General features: G+C 35.8%; 1 protein-coding gene across 6 annotated transcripts in view; it reads left to right on the top strand.

Moving 5' to 3' along the window:
* The window catches only part of DENND4A (DENN domain containing 4A), a 132,288-nt gene that overhangs the window by 26,824 nt on the left and 86,924 nt on the right, over positions 1-18,540 (top strand). For all 6 annotated transcript variants that reach the window (XM_032417417.1, XM_032417416.1, XM_032417415.1 and 3 more), the window contains exons 2-3: positions 6,180-6,258; positions 13,293-13,625. In XM_032417417.1, coding sequence (XP_032273308.1) covers positions 13,315-13,625 — 311 coding nt within the window. In that variant the 5' untranslated portion in view covers positions 6,180-6,258; positions 13,293-13,314. The remainder of the gene's footprint in view (positions 1-6,179; positions 6,259-13,292; positions 13,626-18,540) is intronic.

Raw genomic sequence — 18,540 nt, 5'->3', positions numbered from 1 at the left:
ATGTCTTAGTTTTGGAAACACATATACCCATCCTGACCATTTTTAGCAGTTCAAAACATAAAATGAGCCATCTACCGATTGCATGCAATTTCTATTAAAGTTCCAATGGCATTTTTCATAGAAATCCTAAATTTGTGTGGAACTGCAAAAGATTCTGAGTAGCCAAAGCAATCTTGAGAAAGAAGAACAAAGCTGGAGGAATCCCACTTCCTGATTTCAAACTATATTACAAAGGTAGAGTAATCAAAACAGTATGATATTGGCATAAAAACGGACCCATAGATCAATAGAACAGAATAGAGAGCCCAGAAATAAACCTATGCTTACATAGCTAATTAATCGATGGCAAAGGAGGTAAGACTATACAGTGGGGATGGACAGTCTCTTTAATAAATGGTGATGGGCAAGCTGGACAGCCACATGTAAAAGAATGAAGCTGGATCACTATCTTTCACCATACACAAAAATTAACCCAAAATAGATTAAAGACTCAAGCATAAGACCTGAAACCATAAAACTTCTTGAAGAAAACTTAGTAACCTCCTAGACATTGATCTTGGTGATGATTTTTTGGAATTTGACACCAGAAATGAAGGCAACAAGAGCAAAAATAAACAAGTTGGGACTACATCAAACTAAAAAGCTATGCAGAGCAAAGGAAACCATTAACAAAATGAAAGGGCAACCTACCAAATGGGAGGAAATATTTGTAAATTATATATCTGACAAGGGGTTAATATCCAAAATACATATAGGATTTGTATAACTCAATAACAAAAAAAAAAACAAGCAATCCAGTGAAAAAATGGGCAGAGGATCTGAATAGACATTTTTTTCCAAAGAAGACATACAAATGGCAAACAGGTACATGAAGAGATACTCAACATCGCTAAATCATCAGGGAAATGCAAATCAAAAACACAATGAGATCACCTCACACCTGTTAGAAGTGCTGTTATCAAATAACAATAAATAATATGTGTTGGCAATGATGTGGAGAAAAGGGAACCCTCCTTATGCACTATTGATGGGAATGTAAATTGGCACAGCTAATGTGGAAAACTGTGGAATTTCCCCCAAAAATTAAAAATAGAACTACCATACATTCTAGCAATTCCACTTCTGAGTGTTTATCCACAGAAAATAAAACCACCAGTTCAAAAAGATATATGCACCCACCCCTGTGTTCATTACAGCATTGTTTACAGTAGCCAAGATATGGAAGCAACCTAACTAATCCATCAATAGATGAATGGATAAAGAAGATGTGGTATGTGTGTGTACACATATATACAGTGGAATATTACTCACCCATAAAAAGAATGAAATCTTCCCATTTGTGACAACATGGATGGACCTTGAGGGCATCTAAGTTAAAGAAGTCAGAGAAAAATATCATATGATTTCACTTATATGTAGAATTAAAGTACAAAACAAAACAGAATTTTCTAGTTTTCCTAATTTCATTAATTTCTGGTTTCATACCATTGTGGTTGGAAAAGATGCTTGATATAATTTTAATCCTCTTAAATTTATTAATTTGTAGCTTAGCCTATGATCTATCTTGGAAAATGTCGGATGTGCACTTGAGAAGAATGTGTATTCTGGGGCACCTGGGTGGCTCAGTCGGCTAAGCATCTGACTCTTGATGTCGGCTCAGTCCTGTATCCCTATAATCCCCGCATCAGGCTCTGCACTCAGCAAGGAGTCTGCTTGTTCCTCTACTCTTCCCCCTACTCATGCTCGCTCTCTCTCTCTCAAATAAATAAATAAAATCTTTAAAATAATGTTATATCCTCTTGTTGGATTGACCCCTTTATCATTATGTAACACCCTTCTTTGTTCCCATTATAGTCTTTGTTTTGAAGTCTGTTTTGTCTAATATAGATGTAGCTATTCCAGCTTTCTTTGGTTTCCATTTTCATGGAATATCTTTTTCCCTCTCTTCACCTTTTTTTTCCATCCCTTCACTTTCTTTTTTTTTTTTTTTTAAGTTTTTATTTATTCCAGAGAGGGAGTGGGGGTGGGGGGAAGAGCAGAGGGAGAGGAACAGGCAGGCTCTGTGCTTGGGGCTTGATCTCAGGACCCTGAGATCATAACCTGAGCCTAAGCCAAGAGTCAGACTCTCAACTGACTGAGCCACCCAGGTGCCCCGATCCCTTCACTTTCAATTTGTGTGTGCCCTTACATCTAAAATGTGTCTCTTGTAGGCAGCATATAGATGGGTCTTTGTTTAATCCATTTAGCTACTCTGTGTTTTGATTGGAAAATTTAGTCCATTTACATTTAAAATAATTATTGATGGGTATGTGCTTACTGACATTTTGTTGTTTTCTGTTTTTGTAGTTTCTCTCTTTTCCTTCTTTGCTCTCTTTTGTGGTTTGATGACTTTTTTAAGAGATTTATTTATTTGAGAGAAAGAGAGACAGTGCCTGAGTGGGAGTTGGGGGTGGGGAGGAAGGGGCAGAGGGAGGAGAGAGAATCTCAAGCAGACTCCCCAATGAGTGAGGAGCCTGACACAGGACTGGATCTCACGATCCTGAGATCACGCCCTGAGCCAAAAGCAAGAGTCGGGTGCTTAACCGACTGAGCCACCTGAGTGCCTCTGATGCCCTTCTTTAGTGGATGGTTATATTCCTTTCTCCGTATCTTTTGTGTATTTACTATAGGTTTTTGCTTTGTGGTTACCATGAGGCTTACATATAACCGCCTGTATCTCTAGCAGTCTATTTTAAGTCGATAACAACTAAAGTTTGATCCCATTCTAAAGCTCAATATTTATACTCTCCTTCTCCACATTTTATGTTTTTGATGTCACATTTCACATCTTTTTATTTTGTGTATCCTTTAACTAATATCTTAATCATAATTATTTTTACCACTTTTGTCTTTTAACCTTCATATTAGCTTTATAAGTAATTAATCTACTACCTTTGCTATATATTTAATTTCCCAGTGAGACTTATTCTTTCATATGTGTTTTTGTTACTAATGAAAGAAGTTCCCTTAACTTTTCTTGTAAGGCCAGTTTAGTGGTGATAAACTCCTTTAGCTTTTTCTTGTCTGGAAAACTTTATCTGTCTTTCAATTCTGAATGATAATTTTTCTGGGTAGAGTATCCTTGGTTGTAAGTATTTTTCTTTCAGCACTTTGAATATCATGCCACTCCCTTCTGGCCTGCAAAGTTGGTGCTGAGAAATCCACTGATAGTCTAATGGGGGATTCCTTTGTACATAACAAGCTGTTTTCCTCTTGCTTTTAATATGTTGTCCTTGGATTTTTCACATTTTAATTATAATGTGTCTTGATGTGGGTTTCTTTGGCTTTCTCTTGTTTGGAGCTGGTTAGGTTTCCTGAATCTGAGTGTTTTTTCCTTCCCCAGATTAGGGAAGTTTTTTGCCATTATTTCTTCAAATAAGATTTCTGCCTCTTTCTCTCTTTCTTCTTCTGAGAGTCCTATAATGCGAATGGTAGTTCATTTGATGTCCCATAAGTCCCATTGTCTCTTTGCTATCTTCTAGCAATAAGATTTTAGAAATATTTGAAAAATATATATGCCAAATATATATGCCACTCCATATTTACTGACTGAAATTTTTCAGTGAGTCTGAAGTGGAATGGTATCTTAGTTTTAGAAACACATATATCCATCCTGACCATTTTTAGCAGTTCAAAGCGTAATAGGGTTGTTGTTCTTTCTTATTCACTTTCATCCTTCATTCCATTCTAAGACATTTTATCAAATTTTGACTCAAATAATTTTGGTCCTTTCCTCCTTTCTCTTCTACTTCCCACAAACACACCCATATCAAGTATCACCAGCTTAGGTAAATCTGATGTCTGTTGCTATTATTTCCCTCTTATCAGTAGATACTCCATGTTGGTTAGAGCTGTGGTTTCTTCCTCTTGATGTGCTTGTGATTACCGTGTTTCAGTTTGCTTTCCTGCAAAAGCTTTTGACCCTTACTGAAACTTGTGTGTGTGAGCGTGTGTTCAGTATTATAAAGATAACATAAAATAAGTTAATGTGATACAGTTGGATTCACTATACTCTAAGACTTCATCAGTGGCATCATCTTTTCATTTGGTGTTTAAAATTACTCGTAACTACAACTTACTAAACTACTCAATTTTAAGAAAATATGGTGATGGCATATTGAATTCCATAATACAAATTGCTTATCTTGGTCAGAAGACCTGGGTTCCTTAATGATATCCCAACCATGTCTTGTTAAGGAGTTGATATAACTGATGCTATTTAAATGGTATTTTAAAATCTGTAATAATCTAGAGGAGAACACAGGCAGAAACCTCTTTGACCTCAGCCATAACAACTTGTTACTAGACACATCACCACAGACAAGGTAAACAAAAGCAAAAAATGAACTATTGGGACTTCATCAAGATAAAAAGCTTCTGCACAGCAAAGGAAACAATTAACAAAAAAAAACTAAAAGGCAGCCTACGGAATGGGAGAAGTTATTTGCAAGTGACATATCTGATAAAGGGTTAGTATCTGAAATCTATAAAGAACTGATCAAACTCAACACCCAGAAAACAATCCAGTTAAGAAAGGGCAGAAGACATCAATAGACACTTTTCCAAAGAAGACATACAAATGGCTAACAGACACATGAAAAGGTGCTCAATATCACTCACCATCAGGGAAATACAAATCAAAACCACAACAGATACCATCTCACACCTGTCAGGATGGCTAAAATTAAGAACATAAGAAACAACAGGTGTTGGTGAGGATGCAGAGTAAGGGGAACCCCCCTTGCACTGTTGGTGAGAATGCAAACTGGTGCAGCCACTCTGGAAAACAGTATAGAGGTTCCTCTAAATGTTAAAGATAGAACTACCCTATGATCCAGCTATTGCACTACTAGATATTTACCCAAAGAATATAAAACTACAGATTCAAAGGGATACATGCACCCTGATGTTTATAGCAACATTATCAATAGAAGCCAAACTATGGAAAGAGCCCAAATGTTCATCAACTGAGAATGGATAAAGAAGATGTGGTATATGTATACAATGGAATATTACTCAGCCATCAAAAAGAATGAAATCTTGCCATTTGCAATGACATGGATGGAGCTAAAGTATATTATGCTAAATGAAATAAGTCAGAGAAAGACAAGTACCACATGATCTCACTCATATGTGGAATTTAAGAAAGAAAATAGATGAACATAGGCGAAAGGGGAAAAGAAAAAAAGAACAGAGAGAAACAAGCCATAAAAGACTCTTTTTTTTTTTTTTTTTAAAGATTTTATTTATTTATTTGAGATAGAAAGAATGAGAGATACAGAGCATGAGAGGGAGGAGGATCTCAGAGGGAGAAGCAGACTCCCCGCTGAGCAGGGAGCCTGATGCGGGACTCGATCCTGGGACTCCAGGATCATGACCTGAGCTGAAGGCAGTCGCTTAACCAACTGAGCCACTCAGGCGCCCCAAGCCATAAAAGACTCTTAACGATAGAGAACAAACTGAGGGTTGATGAAGGGACGTGGGTGGGGGATGGTCCAGATGGGTGATGGGTATTAAGGAAGGCACTTGTTATGATGAGCATTAGGGGGTTGTATGTAAGTGATGAATCACTAAATTCTACTACAGAATCCAAAATTGTACTGTATCTTAACTACCTAAAATTTAAATTAAAAAAATAATAAAATCTGTAATAAAGGGAAAATACTTTCAAGTATTGACTTCTTTGAAACTTGTTATGTAAATGGAAGTTGCTTGAGTCTGTATTTGAATTGTCTTAAATGTGTGTATTTTTCTGTAGGAATGAGATATATCATGCCCCAGAAATAGGCATTTTTTTTTTCATACTCCTTGCTCCTTTACACATTTGCTCTTTTGTTCCATTATTTATTATTTTATTTTCTCTCTGTCATTGTCCCCATTATCTGCTTTTGTGTGTGTGTGTGTGTGTGTGTGTGTGTGTGTGTGTGTGTGTGTATCGCTATTCTTAACTGAAGGGTGTTTAAGGAAGAGCTGATGTTTGAAAATGACTTATTGGGTCTTAAGCATATGAAAACAATATATGCAATCATTTTCTTTGAAAATTATCATTGTTAACAGAACTTAAGTATCCACAGGCATCTTAGGGGGAAATATTTCATTGGAATTAATTTTGAGTTCAATTTTTATTCTTTCCATTACAGTATTTCTCAAACTCTGAGGCTTGCAGAATTCACAAATTGAGATCTGGCATTATTTTCAGAGAAAGACCTTCAGTAATGCGTAAGTAGTTTTTTTCATTTTGACTTGTTTTTATTAGTTGTTTTCTGTATTAAACACTGAAAAGTTAATTTACCAATCTCTAAACAGAATTTGGCATATATTCACCACATAATGATTATGAATAACAAGTAACACAATATAGCTTATTGAAAGATGTCTTAAAATATGCCCGGGTCACTATTATTGACCATTAGTAGAGGCAACATCCTCAAGTGTAAAGAATACTGGATTAAAGGACTTGAGTCCTTGCCTTGTCTGCCACTAACTAGCTACATATCCTAAGTGAGCCACCTTCTGTGTTTTGGTTTCTTTGGCTATAAAATGAGGGATTAGACTAGGATTAGTAATAAAATCCTTTCCCCTGGAAATGTCTGTTAGTCCCAGCTTAACTTTTTTTCTTTTTACGATAAATCAAAGGTTAGTAATCATCCAAAAGGGAGCTCTCAAATTACATAGTTTCGTTTTGATTTTTTGTGTTGGTTTTTGCTTGGAAATAGATACTGAGAGAGGAGGTGGCTGTTCTATTAGTCTATTAGACTAGGAGACAAGTAAGCCCCCCCCCCCCCCCGCCCAAGAAATTTGCCCCACATAGTCCACTAATTTGGGTTAATCAAGCTTGTTTTTAAAAAGTCACATTTGCCTTGGGTGGGTTGAACCTTTTTAAAAGGAGGTCACCCTACTGTTAAGTATAATATACAAATAAGATTTCTTTCCTTTCAAAATTTCCATAGAATGCTGATCCTGAAGGAGTGCCAGTCTTCAAGGAGATGGGAGAAAGGGACAATAAAATAGGGGTCACATCTATGCACGGGGCTTTTGGAGGGAGAATGATAAGGAAACTAGGCAGGTTGAAGGCCAGCACTTGGTATCTGGAAGGGCTTGAGGTGGAATAAAGGTATAGACAGAGATGTGGAAAAGTAGAACTAGACAGGAAACTCCTTGAAGGCAGAAGCTATGGCTTTCATCAATATTGTCTATCACCAGCTCCTAGAATAGTGTCAGATCTTAGTAAGTATTTATGAAAAATGCATTGGATGAATGAATCACTCAATAAATTTCTAATTTTGCCTAAGACTGTGATGGTTTCGGTTATTGGTTACTAGACTCAAATCATCTAGGTTATTATCTCTGTCTCTTCTACATTCAACAACTCCAGATAGTATTAAGGTAATTGAGGTTCAGAAAATTGATTCTGAATTACAGAAAAAAAGTCCGTACGCTTGAGGGTTATAAAGTGAACTATTAATTCGTTTAACAAATATTATTTTAAGCACCCACCTACCATACTTTGGGTACTAGCTGGGAATGAAAAAAATGGGTTAGTGGTTATAGTGTATAGTTCTACTTCATGGAATATTATGTAGCCATTAGTATAATTATGAAGATTATAGCAGTTTAGGAAAATGCTTACTAAATAAATATACAAATATTTATATTCTATCTTGTAATTGTGCATGAGGATGAGAAGGATGTTTTCTGTTCTCAAAGAAGACTAGGAAACATTGTTAAATATAAACCAGATTTATTATTGGGAATGGAATTGAATTTGTCTTCCTTTTTATTATTTTGTACAATTCATAAAGTTTAAATGAAAATGCAAATAAACTTAAGTTTTAAAACAAATATGATGAATGTGTATTGACCAGAAAGAGAAAATAGTGTTTTGTCAAAGAGGAAGAGAACAAAAACTAAATTTGTAGGATAGTAGATAGGTTACCTTGGTTGGAAGAAAAATGAAAGATGAAGTTTAGAAAAGATGAGAAATGAGGATCTCTGGTTTAGTTTTAGTAATGTAAGAAAGGATGGCTAGATTACATTCTTAACTGTGGAATTACTTTTTAAAAAAAGAAAATTTCTTCTAGCCTATTTATTTAAGTGAACTGGAGTGAAGGATAGTTGAATTAGTCCATTGTGTTATTGACACATATCGACCATTTTATCGATTATAACATATTTTAACATATCGACCATTTTATCGATTATAAACTTAATATCTTGAGTTTGTGACTATTATCATTCTCTATTTGAAAGACTTTTTATCCTTTTACCATTTCAATAATAGTTTATAATTTTGCAAAACTTCTATGCTCAGATTTTTTGTTTTTCATATATCTTTAAAATGTTACCTTTCCACTCTTGTCTTTTCTTGTCCTTAGAGTTAGCCTAGGTAGAAAATGCTTAACTACTTTGACCTAATGGAGTGATAGAAGAAATACAAAAGAATCTGAATTGATTGGGTAGATATTGAAAGGGAGAAAAACAAACCAGCCTCCATTAGTTCGTGAATGGGCAAGAGCTTTCTTACAACGATTTCTTAATTTAGTTCTCATAAACCTTTTAGGACTACAGAGCATATCCTTCTTGTTTTCTATTCTCAAAGAAAATAGATGTAATTTGAAGTGAAATACTAGCTAAGGAGGTATCTGAAATTTTAAGAAGATGCCTAAAAACATTTTATAAGCTAACTCCTTAAGTTATCTAAATCATATTGAACAAAGAAGAATTAAAAAACAGTGGTTGGTTAATGATGCAGTATTATCGTTACACCAGCTTGAGTAAAGTTGTTTCAGGGTTTTATATTACTGTGATTATTTACAGAACTGTTGGATTGACTGCTTGTTTTGTACGGCCCCCAGTTTAAATGAAGTCAAAGAAATTTACGTCCAAAAAGAAAAAAAAAAGGAAATTTACCTATGTACCTCCTAATTGTTTAGGGGTTTTTGCTCTCATGTACTACACTAAAAGTCCAAGTTTTGTGTGTGACGAGGAATGCTTTCCTCAAATGCTCTTTCCAAGGAATCGTTGGTGGTTCTTGCCAACACAAGGCATTTTGTCTTAATATACATGTAGTATTTCTCACGAGGATTATAATTTTCACACTCCAGTATAAGTCTCTTGGCTAAATGGAATTGTTAGAAAATACTGTTGTTCTTTTCTATAGTAAAGATTTTCAGTATTTTCTTTGCCTTGTAATTTTTAACAATGTCTCCCCCCTAGCTTCTAAACCTCAAACTTATTTTAAAAACAGTTGAATTAAAATAAAAAGTAGAGGTGCATTTTCAGTATTTTCTGAGTGAATTAAAGGCCATTTAGATATTGCAAGAAGTCACCTGGAATGTTGCCAACTATGTTCTTGGCATTACATATTTGGTCAGCAGTGCCTTAAAACATTTTGTTTATCTTCCTAACCACTCTCCGCCCTGAAATGAGTAAATGGAAAACAACACCAAGGCAAGAGAACTGGAGTGATATGTAATTTATTTTTTTTGTCAGTAAATGTAAGAAGATTTTATCACCACTTTAAAATTGATTATTTTCTTCTATGTATTGATGAGGAATAATAATTTGTTCTCCTTTATTAGTTATTTACTGTAGTCAGTTGTGAATGAGATCAAATCATTAAAATCTGTGAATCAGGAAGATGTAACAAAATGAATTTTTCATACAAATTTCTCCCAAATATCTGCTTATGAGTATAATAGCTGTTTATTTCCAACTAGCTGGCTAAGGTAGTAACTTTCAAAAGAATTTATTAAATATATGTATGTTTTCATGATAGTACTGTTCTCATTCTCTTTCCCTTCTTTCTGCATAGCAATACGTAAAACTACATAGTATGTGATAGTGACTATATGCTGTAGTTTAAATAACATGAAGTTAGTGGGGCACTTGACTAGCTCAGTTGGAAGAGTATGCGACTCTTGATCTGGGAGTTGTGAGTTCAAGCCCCACATTGGCTGTAATTATTTAATAATTATTACTTAAAAAATAAATAAATAAACCTAAATAACATGAAGTTAGGGTCTAGGAAAAAGGAGAATATTTAAATGTCTTTATTGTAATGAAAGGAAAGTGTTTTACCAAGGTATTTTTAAGATTTGTATCTATCAAGAGCTTATAGCTTCAAATTCATGCACACATAAAAGCAAATAAACATGTGTAGAAGCTTGATTAACTTTTGACTTAGCAATTCTACTTTAATAAATTATTTCTGAAGAAATAATAGCCATAGGTTTATGTTCAAGATTATTCATCATGGCATTTAAAAATATTAGCAAAGTAGAAGTAAAAATGATCAACAATAAGGAAATAGATCAATAATGTTATGTCCATAAAATAAAATACTATGGAGCCATTAAGAAATATTTTCAAAGACTATGTAATGAAATGAAGAAAAAAAGTTAAATACAAAAGTGCTTTTAAAAAAGGTGCTTTAGGGGCGCCTGGGTGGCTCAGATGGTTGGGCGTCTGCCTTCAGCTCAGGTCATGATCCCAGGGTCCTGGGATCAAGTCCCACCTCCGGCTCCTGGCTCGGCGGGGAGCCTGCTTCTCCCTCTCCCTCTGCCTCTCCGCCTGCTCATGCTCTCGCTCTCTCTGTATCTCTGTGTCTCGAATGAATAAATAAAATCTTTAAAAAAAAAAAAAGGTGCTTTAAAAAATAATAAAAAATAAATAAAAAAGGTGCTTTTGTTCTCCTGCTTTTTAGAAATGGATAGGGTGAAACTACTTATTTTTTGTGGAGTACCTACCTGTTACATGTAGTCAGCTGAGAGAGACGACTATTTAACAGTCTTCTCAAGAGACAGCTTATTACTTTCTCTTTACTGTCAGGCTAGGGGCCATTTCTGAAAAGTTTAAGCCCTTTATTTTGTGCAGAAATCTTATGTGTAAGGCAGTTGCTAATTGGAGTCATATACATATAAAAGAAGTCATATACATATAAAAGAAGTAGGAACATTTGATCCTTCTTTAGGTTTGTTTTCTAAGCAAACAGTGGGAATATTTAGAGTATATTTAAGCAATGGATACAGATTGCACAAAATGTGGCTTGAATTCTGAAAACTTACTATGTTAGCAATAAAGAAAATTCGATAACTTTGGGATTATGATGAAAATGGTGATAATTGTATTATAAACAAGTATACTCCATAAAAATTTGTTTGCCCTCAGTTACTTTATAGTCTACAAAGTTTATTTACTTTATTTTTTTTTAAAGATTTTTTTATTTATTAGAGAGAGAGAAAGCACAAGCAGGGGGCGCTGCAGGCAGAGGGGGAAGCAGGCTCCCTGCTGAGCAAGGAGCCCGATGCGGGACTCCATCCCAGGACCCCAGGATCATGACCCGAGCCGAAGGCAGACGCATAACTGACTGAGCCACCTAGGCGTCCCAAAGGTTATTTACTTTATTTTTTTTTTTTTTTTTTTTTTTTAAAGATTTTATTTATTTATTTGAGAGAGAGAGAATGAGAGACAGAGAGCATGAGAGGGAGGAGGGTCAGAGGGAGAAGCAGACTCCCTGACGAGCAGGGAGCCCGATGTGGGACTCGATCCCGGGACTCCAGGATCATGACCTGAGCCGAAGGCAGTCGCTTAACCAACTGAGCCACCCAGGCGCCCCCAAAGGTTATTTACTTTAAACTGGCGTTTTCTAAAGCTCGTTTTGAGGTTTTTTTTTCTAGTTTTTAAGTGGGAAAATAGGGTTCATTGTTCAAATAGACTTCGGAAATCCTGGGCTAACAAGCAAAGTTAACAGGTACCTTTATCAAAGGACTGCTGAGGCTTTCATATTTTTATATATTTTATTATAAATATTCGAAAAAGGCATGTAGTATATATACCTAAGTTGTCCTTTTTTGCATTTATTGGAAATAAATTTAACGAGACATGTTGGAAAATACCTGTTTTAATATTAAACTTTTTTCCTATAACTGTTATATAAGCAATGACAGTACTGTGGAGGGTGTATTCTCCTCGTTAAACAAATAAGGTTGAAATGACACCTGAAGGAGGTTTTGCTATTAAAGTGTTTGCAGATACATAATGGGATTCTACTTTGTGTATTTTTTCTTTGAATTTGTTATAAGCATGCATTACTGTTCTAATCTCTGCCCTACTTTTGTTATTTGAAGTTCGTCTGTTTGTTGTATCTGCTGAGGCTCACTCAGGGTGGGTTTTTCTTTGTATGTTTTTATAGGAGGTCATCTTCAGCTGGGCTTTATCTGTGGAGAACCTGGGTTGAGGGTGTTCCCTTCTAGAACTGTTCTCTATTTGCTTCCCCCAGGATATCACTAGCCTGGGAACACAGTTATTGTTAATACCTGTTTGGAGCTTCTTGGGACTATGCAGATGGCTTAAGGTCAAACTTCATATCCAAGTGTGAGTAGGCCTGTTGTTATACATTCACAGGGGAGACTTTTTACCCCACCAAAGCTGGGCCCAGATTGAGGCAAACTATTATCTCCCTGTACCAGCGGATGGATTTTTAAAATCCGCTCTTTAACTGGGGCTATAGTCCTTTGCGGCTCTTGGTTCTATACAGATGTCTCAGTTCTAATTCCCTCTTATGTGGTCCCAAAGCCTTGTCTCCTGTCCCTGTAATGCCTTTTAAAACACAAACCCCAGAGCGCCTGGGTGGCTGAGTCTGTGAAACGTCTGCCTTCAGCTCAGGTCATGATCCAGGGTCCTGGGATCAAGTCCTGCATCGGCTCCCTGCTCAGCGCAGAGCCTGCTTCTCCCTCTGCCTTTGCCCCTCCCCCTGCTTGTGCTCTCTTGCTCTATTAAATAAATAAATAAAATCTTAAAAAAAAAACCCACACACAAACCCCTTGATTACTGAGGAAATCAGCAAACTTCCCCAACCCATTATCAGCTTATACACTGCACTCTGGTCTTTGGTTTCCTCGGTGTTTTGGGACCCTGGGAATTTCATTTTCACAGGTTAGTCTGTGCATTTACAAGGATGTGTTTTGTTGTTGTTTTTGTCATGTACTTAGGTAATCCAGGCTTCCCTGTTGTAAAAAATTGAAATTCATGCATTACTTTTATATTCAGAAAATGATGCTAAATATATTCCCATTTAAAAAAAAAGCCATACATTTTACATATTAAAATGAAATGTGTAATAGTACTGTTTATCAGAGAAGTAGTGTTCTTTCTATAGTTTTTCATTCTTATTTATGCACAAACCACTTCTATTTATTTGACTTATCTATTTATTTGACTTATTATACTACTAGTCTTTCACTTTCTTTTAGATGTAACCTTCTGTAATGGAAGATGATTGAAGATAAGGGGCCTCGTGTTGCTGACTACTTTGTTGTAGCAGGATTAACTGATGTTTCAAAGCCTCTTGAAGAAGAAATTCACTTCAATGATGCCTGTCATAAAGTAGCTAAACCAAAAGAACCTATAACAGATGTTTCAGTGATTATTAAATCTCTTGGGGAGGAAGTGCCACGGGATTATATATGTATTGATGTTACCCCAACTGGATTGTCGGCTGATCTCAATAATGGAAGTCTTGTGGGGCCGCAGATTTACCTTTGCTACAGAAGAGGAAGAGATAAGCCTCCACTTACAGATCTAGGGTAAGTTGTTTTTTTTTTTTTAATTGTCGCTATTGATCAAAATAATATGCCTTATAGATTTTGAAGTTCACTGTTCAATTTGTTCATTAATAAATACATGTCAGCTTTAGAAAAATAGACACATGTTTAGAATCCTGTGTTCTCTTTCTGTGTTCCTTATACCATTTGATTATCCCTTTGTCCTACAGGTGCCCAGCACTTTCTTCTTGTCAGAGTTTCTTTCTGTTAAGGGGAGAGACTTTGAAAACTTCTACAGGAAAGTACCAGAAAACTAGGGTATTGTCCTGACCACAAGAATTTTTATCATTTTAAAATTAAGTGCTAGAAAAGGATGACTTTTGAGCATCAGTCTTATATCATTGTAGATAGATGCTTAAGGCTGTATGCATCAAACAAGGATCTTGGGGTAAAATCCTTTACTTAGGATATTATAGTGAACTTAGGGCTCCTTTTTTCTATAACAGCTTTGTTGAGATAGAATTCACATACCATACAGTTCACCTATTTAAAGTGTACAATCTGGGGGCGCCTGGGTGGCTCAGATGGTTAAGCATCTGCCTTCAGCTCAGGTCATGATCCCAGCGTCCTGGGATAGAGCCCCGCATCGGGCTCCCTGCTCAGCGGGGAGCCTGCTTCTCCCTCTCCCTCTGCTTCTCTCCCTGCTCATGCTCTCTCTCTCTCTCTGTATCTCTGTGTCTCAAATGAATAAATAAAATCTTTAAATAAATAAATAAATAAATAAAGTGTACAATCTGGTGGTTTTTAGTGTCCTTATAGAGTTGTGCAACCATAACCACAATAAATTTTAGAACGTTTTTATTATGCCAGAAAGAAACCTCATACTCATTTTAGTTTCTTTCCAATTCTGCCTAACCCCCTTAGCTCTAGGCAGTGCTTATTCTATTTTCTGTCTCTATGGATTTGCCTATTCTGGACATTTTATATAAATAGAATCATACTCTAAGGCAAAAAAAGAATACTTTTTGTACCCGGCTTCTTTCACTTAGCATTATGTTTTCCAGGTTTATTCATGTTGTAGTATGTGTCAGTACTTTATTCCTTTACATGGCTGAATAATATTCCATTTTATGGATGTACCCCTATTTATTTATTTATTTTCACAATTTATTTATTGATTCATCAGTTTGATGGACATGTAGGTTGTTTCCACTTTTTGGCCACTATGAATAACACTGCTGGAAATAATGATATATAAATTTTTTTTATGGACATATGTTTTCAATTCTCTTGTATATATACTTAGGAGTACAATTGCTGGGTCATATGATAACTCTGTGTTTAATCTTTTGAGGAACTGCCAGACTGTCTTCCAAAGTAGCCACACTACTTTGCATTCCTGCCGGCAGTGTATGAAGGTTCCAATTTCTCCACATCCTAGCCAACATTTTGTATTGTCATTTTGATTATAGTTTTCCTAGTGGTAACTCATTGTGATCCTAATTTGCATTCACTTGATGGTTAATGATGTTGAACATCTTTTGATGTACTTGTGGGCCATCTGTAAATCTTTTGAGAAATGTCTATACAGAATCCTTTACCCATTTTTTAATTGGCTTGTCTTTTTATTGTTGAACTTTGATAGTTCTTTACATATTTTAGATGCAAGTCCCTTATCAGATATATGATTCACAAATGTTTTCTCCCATTCTGTGGGTTGTCTTTTCACTTTCTTTATGGTATCCTTCGAAGCTAAAAAGTTTTTAATTTTGATGAAGTCTGATCTATTTTTTTCTTTTGTTGCTTGTGTTTTGGCATCAGATCTAAGAAGGCTTTTACTAATCCAAGGTCATGGGGATTTACACCTAAGTTTTTGTGTAAGAGTTTTATAGATTCAGCCTTTGTATTTAGGTCTTTGATCTATTTTGAATTCATTTTTGTATATGGTTGAGGAAGGGGTCCAGCCTCACTGTTTTGCTTATGGATATCCAGTTGTCCTAGCACCATCTGTTGAGGAGAATATTCTTTCCCCATTTTCAAATATTAATAGGCCATAAATGTATGGGTTTATTTCTGGACTCTGAATTCTGTTTTATTTGTCTACATGTCTTATCTTTGTGCCAGTACTACACAGTTTTTTTTTTTAATTTTTTTTTTAAAGATTTTATTTATTTATTTGTCAGAGAGAGAGTGAGCACAAGCAGAGGGAGCAGCAGGCAGAGCCAGAGGGAGAAGCAGGCTTCCCACTGAGCAGGGAGCCCGATGTGGGACTCCATCCCAGGACCCTGGGATCATGACCTGAGCCTAAGGCAGATGCTTAACCAACTGAGCCACCCAGGTGTCCCCACAGTTTTGATTACTATAGTTTTGTAGTAAGTTTTTACACTGGAAGTGTCAGTCTTCCAGCTTTGATCATTTTGACGATCATTTTGACTAGTCTGTCTGGGTCCCTTGAATTTCTGTATAAATTTTAGGATCAGCTCGTCAATATTTTTTTTGATTGCCTATCAGATTTTTTTTGTAATTTAAATTCAATTAACATATAGTATATTATTAGTTTCAGAGGTAGAGTTTAGTGATTCATCAGTTGCATGTCACACCCAGTGCTCATTAGATCAAGTGTCTTCCTTAATGCCCATCACCCAGTTACCCCGTCCTCCCACCCACCTCTCCTCCAGCAACCCTCAGTTTGTTTCATAGCTATAGTTAAGAGTCTCTTATGGTTTGTCTCCCTCTCTGATTTTGTCTTATTTTATTTTTCCCTCCCTTCCCGTATGATCCTCTGTTTTGTTTCTTAAATTCCACATATGAGTGAAATCATATAATTGTCTTTCTCTGATTGACTTATTTCTCTTAGCATAATACCCTCTAGTTCTATCCACATCATTGCAAATGGTAAGATTTCAGTTTTTTGATGGCTGAATAATATTCCATTTTGTGTGTGTGTGTGTGTGTGTGTGTATCACATCTTCTTTATCTATTCATCTGTCAATAGACAACTGGCTCTTTCCATATTTTGGCTATTGTGGAAACTGCTGCTATAAACATTGGGGTGCAGGTGCCCCTTCGGATCACTATGTTTGTATCCTTTGGGTAAAACCTAGTAGTGCAATTGCTGGGTCATAGGGTAGTTCTATTTTTAACTTTCTGAGGAACCTCCATACCATTTTCCAGACTGGCTGTACCAGCTTGCATTCCCACCAGCAGTATAAGAGGGTTCCCCTTTCTCCATAAGCTTACCAACATCTGTTGTTTCCTGACTTGTTAATTCTAGCCATTCTGACTGGTGTGAGGTGGTATCTCATTGTGGTTTTGATTTGTATTTTTCTGATGCCGAGTGATGTTGAGCATCTTTTCATGTGTCTGTTGGCCATCTGGATGTCTTCTTTGGAAAAGTGTCTATTCATGTCTTCTGTCCATTTCTTGACTGGATTATTTGTTTTTTGGGTGTTGAGTTTGATAAGTTCTTTATAGATTTTGGATACTCAGCTTGTCAATTTTTGCAAAGATCGGGGTTCTTTTTAATATGGATATGTATATGTATATGTATTTATCTTTACATTTATATATTTCTCCTTTACATATATGTATCTTTACATTCATATATTTCTCTCTTACATATATATAAAATATATATTCATCTTTTAAAAAGAACCCCAATCTTTGCAGAAATTGACATTATATATACATTATATAATATATATTATATATGTAAAAGGAGAATATATAGATGTAAATATATATATATATATATGGAGCAAAAGAGGAACAATATTTTAAAGGTAGAAAAATAAGATTCCCACTGAAAAACAAAGAAGAAGGCCTAAGGAAAGCTACAAGTAGTTCTAATATTAATGTCTTCAAAATAGATAAAGAGTTTATAAGAAATAAAGATTAGTCTTCTTGTTTTCATTGCTCAGTTGCAAAAGAGCATGCACTTAACTTGGAATGTTTGAGTTAAAAATAAAGAAGATATCAATATCCCTACTGATGATACCAGAAGGGGCTTTAAATTTCCATCTCCTATTATATTAAGTCTGAAAGTGGACAGTCATGTTTACTAATGCCTAAGGGGAGATAGAATGAATTGGAAAAGTTCCTCAAATCTCTTCTACTTTAAAAATTCTATCATCTAATGTTTGGTATCAAAAATCAATTTTTATTCTCTTCATGAAGGAATTCTAGTAATTTTAAGTTGGTTTCGGAACAGCTACTATATTACTTCTTTTTTTTTTTTTTTTTAGATTTTTATTTATTTACTTGTCAGAGAGAGAGAGCACAAGCAGGGAGAGCGGCAGGCAGAAGGAGAAGTAGGCTCCCCACTGAGCAAGGACCCCAATGCGGGACTCGATCCCAGGATCCTGGGATCATGACCTGAGCCGAAGGCAGACACTTAATGACTGAGCCACCCAGGCGCCCTCTTATACTGCTTCTTATAAAGCTTAATGTATTTAGTAAATGGCTTGGGAAAATAAGCCAACTGTTAGGTCTTTTGTTTGTTTGTTTCAAGTTTTTATTTCTTTATTAAAGATTTATTTATTTATTTGAAAGAGAGAGACACAGAGAGAGAGAGCAGAGAGAGGAGACAAGCAGACTCCCCCCTGAATGGGGAGCCTGACATGGGGCTTGAACCCAGGACCCTGAGATCATGACCTGAGCCAAAGTCAAGAGTTGGATGCTTAACTGACTGAGCCCCCCAGGCAACCCTCAAGTTTTTATTTAAATTCTAGTTAGTTGACTGTAGTGTAATATTGGTTTCAGGAGTAGAATTTAATGATTCATCACTTATATATAACACCCAGTGCTCATCCCAACAAGTGCCCTCCTTAATACCCATCATCCGCCTTGCCCATCCCGTGCTCACCCACCCTCCAGCAATCCTTAGTTTGTCGTCTATAGTTAAGTGTCTCTTATAGATCTTCTTTTCAAAAGATTAGGTAATTTGCTCCTGTGACCA

This window comes from Phoca vitulina, unplaced genomic scaffold (genome assembly GCF_004348235.1).
Source record: "Phoca vitulina isolate PV1807 unplaced genomic scaffold, GSC_HSeal_1.0 scaffold20, whole genome shotgun sequence".
Taxonomy (NCBI): Eukaryota; Metazoa; Chordata; class Mammalia; order Carnivora; family Phocidae; genus Phoca; species Phoca vitulina.
This window is presented reverse-complemented; position numbering and strand designations above follow the sequence as displayed.